General features: G+C 37.8%; 1 protein-coding gene across 1 annotated transcript in view; it reads right to left on the bottom strand.

Moving 5' to 3' along the window:
• Positions 1 to 7,583, bottom strand: part of bsna (bassoon presynaptic cytomatrix protein a) — a 287,753-nt gene extending 280,170 nt beyond the window's left edge. The window contains exon 1 of the mRNA XM_051670134.1: positions 7,429 to 7,583. Coding sequence (XP_051526094.1) covers positions 7,429 to 7,583 — 155 coding nt within the window. The remainder of the gene's footprint in view (positions 1 to 7,428) is intronic.
• Positions 7,584 to 10,654: the final 3,071 nt, after the last annotated feature.

Raw genomic sequence — 10,654 nt, forward strand, 5'->3', positions numbered from 1 at the left:
CTTGTCTTCAAACACTAATTGTAGAAAATAGGAACCATGTACTGTATGCAGGTTTTTGGTATTTATTTTGTTAGTGGACAGATTAAGATATCTCGTGAAAAAATTGCATATTTATTCTGCTCTATTTGTGCAGTAGGCAGTGCCGGCCCTACCTATTAAGCAACATATGTGGCTGCATAGGGCCGCCGCGGTGACCAGGGTGCCCCTACCATGGGTTCAGTATAGCCAAATAATTATTTGCAATCAGTGTAAATAGCACTGGGCACACAGCCAGTCAGATGGAACCTGTCAAAAATATTAAAATATTACATTCGCTCTGAAGAAAAGATGTGGAGGGACAAGTATGTGAATTTGACAAGTTCCAGCCTAAGATCTGAGATCAATAGTAAGACAACTGGTTAGTTTTGTGGGCGATATGGGTTTAAGTCCACCTTTTGCCAATTTCACTATTCTCCCCTTATGTAATCGAGAACAGACAGAACAACACACCATCAGAAAGTCATTTATTTTAAATAAAAATGAACACAAAAGGTGTAAATAAAGTGTCTAAGGGCTGTAGGTGCTACTGGTTGTTTAAATCAGTTTTCCTATCAGAAATAATCAATAATTCATTGTTATTAATCATGGAATAATTAAATAACAATCAAATAATTAAATAATAATTAAATAGAATTGAACTCTTTAAATTCTATTCTCGGGGCACCACTCTTTGAAAAGAGAAAAATGATAGCAAGTTACTGATTGAGTCTCACAAAACAAAATCTACCCTGTAGGTTGAGTATCTTAATTGTTAATCAAAATAATCAAAAAGGGGAAAAATAGTTAAATTATTGCTATACAAATCTAACAGTAATCTAGTTACAGTTAGTTTCTAACACCAATAAAATAACAGTACTCTGAGGTAACTTGGGAGTTCTTCATGTGGCAGAGGTTGGCTTCAACACAATATTCAAACAAAAACAAACAGGAGTACTTATTATAATATAACAAGATTTATTATAATCAAGCAGTAGTGAACACAGCCAATACTATCCGAATATAATCCAAAAATAAATCAAGGAAATCCTAAACTAACAGTGGAGCTATATGCTAGTGTGTGTGTGTGTGTGTGTGTGTGTGTGTGTGTGTGTGTGTGTCCAGATGTGGTAACAAAGGAATCAAAACGGAGGATCAGGTTCAAAATGGAGGGTTAAATCCAAAATGGAGCTGATACCACGTGAGGGTGGAAATGAGCGAACACAAAGGAACTGACGAAACAGGCGGGAGAATTTGGTTCACCAGCCAGTGAACACAGCCAATACTATCCGAATATAATCCAAAAATAAATCAAGGAAATCCTAAACTAACAGTGGAGCTATATGCTAGTGTGTGTGTGTGTGTGTGTGTGTGTGTGTATGTGTGTGTGTGTCCAGATGTGGTAACAAAGGAATCAAAACGGAGGATCAGGTTCAAAATGGAGGGTTAAATCCAAAATGAAGCTGATACCACGTGAGGGTGGAAATGAGCGGACACACAAAGGAACTGACGAAACAGGCAGGAGAATTTAGTTCACCAGCCTGAGTCGAACACAAAACGTGGCGCCGCTCACTCAATGAATATCAGTGAGAGAGAGAGAATGAGAGCGAGAGAGAGAGGAAAAGTGCATGCAGTTTAATTAAGGGTAACCGCTCGTAACAGCGGGACTGAATTACTAGTTCAGATCACTCAACAAAACAAACATAACCCCAAAAGAAAACTAAATACAAATCTCCCAACTCAAAACAGCGAGCAGAGTTTAACATACAAATACATTCAAAACATCAGCATTTAGAATCAAAAATACGATTTAGTTTCACAAGAAAAATCACAGTTTCTAAACTAAATCTGCCCAGATATCAAGCCTTACATACAAAATCCTGTGTGATTTCAGTAGGGTTGTCCGTTGGAATTCCTGTTGCATTGAGCGGTCAGGAGAAACGGTATGGATGGTCCCTTGTCTTACGCTTGTCAGCGAAAAGACACGTCTCTGCTTTATTCTTCAGATCCAGTGATGGAAAGTAGTCAACGTTGAATGAAAAAGAGGGAGAAGGGAAACTGGTCGCCTTTCCGTTTTTCAAAATAAATTTACTGTTGCTTTACAGTGAAACTGAACCGGTGGTTATAAGTATACTATAAGACTTGAACAAAGCTAAGTTAATCTTACTCTACCGTGGCCAAATGGTGAGGTTAGAAAAACGTGGTCTCTTTGTTCTCAGTCCAAAACGGAGGGAAAACTCCTTCAGTACGTGCACAGTACAGATGTCCCTTAACAGCCAGGCAGAGCTTTGCACAGAGAGGCCGAACTTCATCTGTCTGCTGGTTTTATTGACAAGATGACGTCATCGGTCGTAGGCCGCTTTCGACCAATGGCATTTGAGACTGGGTCCATGGGCGGGACTTCGCATCCAGTTGTGAATTTGTGAAGGATCCTGGGAAACTGAGTTCAATGTCTCTCCTTTGATTATAGAACAAAGGGCCATGCGGTCTCTGCTGCCATTTTGAGTGGGCCAAGGCCCTACAGGGCAATGTTATAGCCTATCACTAAAAGTAAACGCTGTGTTCTTGTTGTGATCGGGGGGCACACTAAAGGTTGCACATTGCAGAGAAGGGGGTAGACGGGTGCATGCATGCCTTTCCCGGTCTGAAACGCGTGGTTGGCACCTTTTTCTAGCACATTTTCTAGCGGCACATCATCTCACAGGCCGGAAAGCGAGGCTACGGTAACCATTTCCTGAACCTGAAAAGACCATTCTCCAGGGGTGGACTGGTCGTCGGGAGCACCAGGCATTTTCCCGGTGGGCGGCTGGGTAATTATCCAATATAGATGGGCCGCCCTTGGCTCCAACATGCCCGTGCAGACCCCATTACAGAGTGAATATTAAAAAAACTTTGTAACGTAAAGCCAATGCAAAGGCTTTTATTTTGGAAAAACTTAAATAACTTTTATTTTTAAATTACTGACTCGTCGTAATGCATTTCCGTGTGTGCACTCTGTACCTCGTGTGGACCTAATTATTTGACATACAAATAACAATAAATGTGACAACCAAAGACAACATTTTAAGTATAAGGTGAGCTCTGAATAATCACAAAATGACAAATAACTGCAAGTTACAACAAATACAATAACAGCAGCATATATAAAATCTGCAAACAGTAAGGCTATGAGCAGTACATAGTCATTTGCATAATTTATTCATACCGCAGGGAACTGAAGTGCGGCTTGCTGAATAATGCTCACACCTGATAAAAATGCAGAAAATAAGTCATGAAAAATATTACTTTGTGGCTATTTGAGTCTTTGAGGCTTACTTTGTTTAAAGGAAAGCAGAAACAGCGCTTGTCAAAGCATTGGGCTTTTCACTTTTTCTCAAGAATAATATGCTGGGGAAGGAATAAAACACTGCAGATATAAAGACGCAACAAACTCACATAGATTAAAAATATGAATCTGCAAAGATCTACATTTTAAGAGTTATGTTTATTTTGTTTTACATATATTTATATTTGTTTATATTTATATATGTACATAAACTTTGTTTTTTTAATAAACATTTACACAGTTATGTGGGTAATTGTCATCAGTGTCCAGCTGTGTGACACTTTCTTCATCTAACTATTTTAAACAAAATTTTATGATCTTGTATAGCTGTATATACATACATAATATATTATGATTATACTTGTTGTTTCTACAACCTCATATTGACTAAGACAATAGTATATTGCACTTCTAGAAAAAAGTTGAAAGGTGAATAAGATCTTTAAAATTTTTGAAGAAATGCTGACTTGTCACAGCACCTAAAATGCACACTTTCCCTTGTACTTTCATGCACATTTTAACCTAACATCTGTATGTTGGGAAAAACATTTTCGGGCATGATATTTGTCTGAGCTACAAAGTGCTTATTTTAGTGCTTTCTCTAAAAAATCCACATCACATTTACAGTGGTTTTATTTGTTTTAAAGATATGACGATTTTTGCACTATGGGGCCCGTTGTGATGACTAGCAGTCAATAAAAATGTCTTCTTTTTTCAATAAAATTTTTTCAATTGAGCCAGAAAATCTTATCAATGAGCCATTGTGGTGTGTTGCGGGCCGGGTTTGGTGGGCCACTCTGGGCCAGAATGTCCAGGGCCACTTTTTAGCACCAGTCCACCTCTGGCTCTCTCTAAACTGTGCTTGGCATTTGAAGACAGCAGTGACGAGGTACAGTTATTACATGACACATCAGGTGCGTTTCATCCCGCTGCCAGCAATTTAGTTAAGTTACATCACAATACTTATTAGATTAAATGCTGTTTTATTATACACCAGGGTGCAAATAGCATATGCCACTGTTTGCAGTAAGTGCAAATACAGTGGCGGGCCGTGCATTTTAAGTCTAGGCCTTCAGTGTGATTGATGCCATTAAGAAAACACAGTTTCACAATGAATAAGACACCCTATGCATTTGGGCATCATACATTATGTTGCAGCTAACTGGTAATACCAACTGACATTTTAAAAACACGTCCACGCACGAAAGCCAGAACTTGAAATGTCACTTAATGTCAAGCAAGCCTAATTTTAACTGCAGAATGATTGTTTTGTGAAATGAACGCCTCCCGAACAGACATTCAAAAATCATAATTTTTCATATGAATCTGCCAAGGAGGTCTATAATACCTGGAAAAATCTATCTAATGATATTTGCGATTTAAATGTTGCTTGGAATAAATTTTGTTTCATCAGGGTACACAGTTATGTTGCGTTCCATTCAAGTTGGATGTGGGATATTCCTACTTGATATCTCTGACCATAAATGCATTCCATTCCCCGATATTCAGAAGATGACATGTAAGGAAACAAAACTGCAATGCTCCCGTTAGCTTAGCAGGGGTTTGACTCTCATTAGAGATGTCTCCTAGTAACCCAACTGATAAATAATGCTGCAGCGCAAGCATTTGTGCTACAGGTGTACGATTATCAAAAGAGATTATATGTTTTACACACCTGTTTCTGCAGGCGTTTGTTAATCAAGCTTTAATATCATGTAATGTGGAAACAAACTCATTTATCGATATTACATAATAAAGTGAATGTTTATCCCTTACTTTCTATATCTCCCTGAGTGTCGACATGTTTGTGTGACATTATGCATCTGCATCTTGCCAAATTGGAGTTGAGAATTTCTGCACGAGCCTACAAGTTGTAATTCTGACTTCAAGATGCATTCCATTGCATCTTTCCTAATAGGAAGTTGTAAAATCCGACTTTCCGAGTTGAATGGAATACAGCACTACTTTTCAAAACTTGATCCGACACTGAATGCTCAAGCAGCCTAATTTACACTTACAAAACTCCTGATGTTGCTATAACAAAGCAAAACGCACTAACCAGTTTGCTTGAGGTGAAATTCAGCCCTCCTTTCCTGTTTAATTAATCAATCACACGATCATGCAGAACATCTTAGGATTAAATCCATAAGGATCTCTTTCTCAATGGCAATACCAGCAGTGATGACAGCCGACTCATCAGGCAGCTTGATATTATGCTTTTCGCTCTTGAATTACGTTCATCACTTGTGTGATTGCATCACTCAAGGCCAGCTAGAAGGCCTCCACCCAGACATATCTTAAAGATCACACCCACCAAGAACAAATAAATAAATCTGATTGGCTGATGAATCTGACAATCTGATTTTAGTTGCCCATTCATTTGCACTGTTGAGGGATTCTGAAGCAATTCTGAAGGCCTAACCGGGTGGAGCTCAAACTCATGTGCTGCTTTGGGCATGCGATTTGTGAAACAGTTGTCACACTTTGCTTGTAAGCATCAAGGAATAAATTCTGACTGGATAAACTTTTCGTTTTTCTCTATTTGTTTGTAGATTAATTAAGAGTGGAAAGCGATTAAAAAATACATAGGCAAAAAGGTGATTGAGAATGAAAGGATGAAACATATTTATATATTTGTCATGTTAGGCCAGCAGAGAAGGATTTGCTGGCCCTGAGAATTTGTCACTGTGCAAATATCATCTACTGTAGGCTACCATACCTTAATTTTGTATTTTAATCTTGAATTTTGCACATTGCTTATTCATTTGCACATTGTTTAATCATTTGCACAGAATTTCATTAAATATTTGTAGCAATTTTTGCATGTGATATGTGTTTGTAAAAAAAAATTTTTTTTTTAAATTCATTTTTGTAGTTCTGAAATATTTATATCTGTGCTGATAAACTAGTTGATAGATTTGCATTTTTAAGCTTTATGCTTTTGAAAAATAAGTCTTGTTTATCTGCACAATTTAAACGCTGAGTTATTGATGCTGGGTGTGTTTGGAGAGGTGTACTTTAGGTAGGGGGGCCCCATTTGGAAAATCTGCTTAGGGCCCCCAAAATGCTCAATAGGTATCTGTCGCGTTAAATACTTTGGATAAAAACTTTATCATGGCCTTTTCACGACGTGAAATTACAACATAATTGTGTTTGCTGTGGGCCTAGATGTAATGAGTCATTCACTACAGCAAACTGCTGATGAACGGATGAATGAGCTGCTGTGCGTGTATTGCAGTGCTATCAATTCTTCATGTAAAAGCACTTACAGTTGTATACTCTACCCCTCCATCACATACAGACAGCCATTTGCAGAGAAGAAGCAATGCTCGCTGTGCATACTGTCTAAATGCGAATTCTTAGAGAAATCTCTTTAAAACATGTATACAACCACTTCAATAGCCAACTATTATAATTTGTTAAAAGAAATGAACCTAAACAATTCAATAATAAGATCGGAAGTGAAGCTACATAATTTACCGCTATAGATATGCAGCCTTTTTATAGCACGCATGACAAATCTGACGGAGGAAATAATGATTTAGCTAACAACCAAAACCAAATATAATATGATGCTCAATTCTTGGATGCAACACACGTTTTAACAAAAACACAAAACACCTTACGGTAAACAGAAGGCTACACGTGCACATTTCTTATTCACACGTTCATATAGGCTACATCTCTCTCTCTCTCTCTCTCTCTCTCTCTCTCTCTCTCACGCACACACACAAATACACACACACGCAGCATCCTCTAGGTTTATTATTATGAGGCTCAGGTTTGTCGATCTCCCTAATCTAACGTGTCCAGCTTCCTAGAAACGGCTTGTTCTTAGACAGCCCTGTATTTATTTTACACCGCAGTATGGTAAATGGAACGATCGTAGCTAAGAAACGAGCACCACAAACGGATGCTGTGTATCTTCCGTTCCGCTCACAATCAATCAAACTCATGCTCGTTGTGAATCGTAAATCTTATTTATTTACTTTATTTTTTAAACAGCATACATTTGCCTTTTACTATATATACATTTGCATTTTATCACATATTTCACTACTGTAGAGCAGAAAGAAGTTCCTTCTCACCTATTCATTCCCGCCCTGTGTTCGAGGGCTGCTCCAGCCCCGGCCGCTGCGCCATTCACGGGCTTCATGAGCTGTCCAGAGCCCGGCGGTGCTGAAACCGACATCCCCACTACAGTGTCCCCTTCACCGCCCTCCATGCTGGCCTCATTACCCATGTCTGGATCTAGCGTGCAGGCCGACTATATTTTATATGTATAATATGCTCAGTGAACGCAATTACATAAAGCTATACACTCAACGCTGATCTTCCTCCGCCATCATCATCTCTCTCTCTCTCTCTCTCTCTCTCTCTCTCTCTCTCTCTCTCTCTCTCTCTCTCTCTCTCTCTCTCCCTCCCTCCTGCGCATTCAGTGCGCTCGTGCTAGGGTGGGAGGAGACACAGATTCATTAACTACAGTACGCACACTACTCAATATACACCATATATTTATATATGCTCAACATTTGCTTCCAGCTCTGGCTTTGCTATTTATGCGAGATTCGCGCATATTTTGCGTTATAGATGCATAGAGCGGAGAATATAGGCCTACGCGGCTAATGTAGTGTGCGCCACTGGCAATCAATCCGGGATATTTGCCATCATCCCCCAGCCCATGTTTTAATCTGCACTACTGCTTAAATGAGCCTATGCTTATTTATGAACAAAATAAAATTGTGCAAAGCTTGTCAGTGTTACCACAATTCTCCATTGCTGACTCAATGCAATGACTCGATATGTTCACCGTGTCACGTTTGGGGTGCTTATGCAGCACATATTTAAGATAACAGTTTGGCTTCTAGCTCACTCCAGTCTAAAATCTGGAAGATCAAAGCTGGCACTGACTACAACATCATGGTGGGCTTGCATTCACAGTGAATATGAACATTATATGTATTCCAAATGTAAATTAAAGCAGCAGCTATTTGCACTAAGTGTAAATAGCAACAAAAAGCATCTTCTTTGCACTAAAGGATATTTTACACAAAAATGAAAATTCTCTCATTATTTACTCATCCTCATGCAATCCCAGATGTGTAAGACTTTCTTTCTTCTGCAGAACACAAATTATGATTTTTAGGATATTATTTTAGCTCTGTAGGTCCATTCAATGCAAGTGAATGGGTGCCAAAATGCTGATGCTTTAAAAAAAAACATAAGGCATCATAAAAGTAATCCATACGATTCCAGTGTTTTAATCCATATCTTCAGATGTGATATGATAGGTGTGGGTGAGAAACAGACCAATATTTAAGTCATTCTTTTTTATTATTCTCCCTGCCCAGTAGAGGGCGGTATGCATGAAGAATGTGAATCAACAAAAACACAAGAAGAAGAATGTGAACGTGATCTGTTTATCACTCACACCAATCATATCGATTCTAAAGATATTGATTTAACTACTGGAGCCTTATGGATTACTTTTATGATGATTTATGGGATTTTTGGAGCTTCAACATTTTGGCACCCATTCACTTGCATTGATTGTTTGGACCAAAAGAGCTGAGAAATTCTAAAAATCTTAATTTATGTTCAGCAGATGAAAGAAGCCATATACATTTGGGATGGCATAAGGGTGAGTAAATGATGAGAGAACTTTCATTTTTGGGTGAACTATCTCTTAAGTGTTTGATGCTATTTGCATTCCTAGTTAAATACTAACATACAGTATGGGGGCATCACTGCAGTGTGTTTATTGTGTTAATTGTGTCCCACATACACCCTACACCAGTGGTTCTCAATTTTTTCGGTTCCCTTTTTTGGTTTAATAAATAGACCCGTTTAGCCAGTGGAAGCATTCACAGTTGTGGAGCTTAAGTGTTATATTAAGTTTGAATTGTTTGATGTTTATAATTTGTCTTCTTTTGTTTTTCCATTTCAAATGGCTAAAATAATAAAATAGATATTTAATTGTTCAAGGTATATAGACATTGTATCAAAATATATAGACATTACCACACAAGTAGGTTTTTTGGATGGTCTGAACACTATCTCTGAAGAGACAAACACATCTCTGGATTTAGAGATAAGAGAAGAGGAAATTTCAGAGGTTATTGATAGTTTAAAGGCAGGTCTGACACCTGGGCCGGATGGGCTTAATGTAGACTTCTACAAAAAATGTAAAGACGTTAGACGTTTAAAGAAAAAAAAATTTTTGCAAATGGTGCGCTACCAGTCTCTCTAAGAACCGCTCTTACGGTACATTACTCCCTAAACCTAATAAAAAAATATTTTTATTATTAATATATTTTGACCAATTTCATTGCTTAACACCGACGTTAAAGTATTAAACAAAATTTTGGCAAGGAGGCTGGAGACACTTCTACCAGAGATAATAGATCGAGACCAAAACTGATTTATGAAGTGCTTAATGTATTACATCTAAAAAAAGGGGGCTTTAGATACAGCCATCCTGTCATTGGATGCTGAAAATACCTTTGATAGGGTGGAATGGCCATACTTATTTGAGGTACTGAAAAGATTTGGATTTGGAGAATCTTTTTCTTTCCTAAAACGTGATTTTTTTTTGCAGGTGACAGACAGCCTATCTATAATCACTCTTGTAGGGTCACGTGTCGTCAAGTTCATTGATTTCCCAGCATTTTTTGAACACTTATCAGTTGGCAAAATGGAAGATGGCGCAGTGCGCATGGTCATACTTAGAAAATAGGTTCCAGTTTTCTGAAAATGTTAAAGATTCGTTTTCGTTTTAAATGTTTGCTTTGTTTGCTTAAAACAAACCATATCACAGCCTTCAAAAACTTGCCGTCCAACCTGCGGAAGCATATTGAGGTATGTAAACTTTAAATTTCTTGTGTTTTAGAGCTAAAGTTTCAGTATGTAGTATGGTTGGTCAAATTATTTTTTATGGATTTGCCTGCCATGTTGCCATACCCTTGTGGATACACCGCTAACGCATAGGTAAGGTTCGACAATGACGTTAGTTAGCATGCAAAAGCGTGAATTCAAATGTAAATGAGCTTAAGAGTTAAATAAGATAATATCTTTTAACTTTTATAGTTTTTTTTTGTTTTGTTGTTGTTACCTTGTATAATTACTATAGTTACAGTGCATCTGGAAAGTATTCACAACGCTTCACTTTTTCCACATTTTGTTATGTTACAGCCTTATTCCAAAATTGATTAAATTCATTATTTTCCTCAAAATTCTACAAACAATACCCCATAATGACAACGTGAAAGAAGTTTGTTTGAAATCTTTGCAAATTTATTAAAAATAAAAAACAAA

This window comes from Myxocyprinus asiaticus, chromosome 33 (assembly GCF_019703515.2).
Source record: "Myxocyprinus asiaticus isolate MX2 ecotype Aquarium Trade chromosome 33, UBuf_Myxa_2, whole genome shotgun sequence".
In the NCBI taxonomy this organism is placed as follows: Eukaryota; Metazoa; Chordata; class Actinopteri; order Cypriniformes; family Catostomidae; genus Myxocyprinus; species Myxocyprinus asiaticus.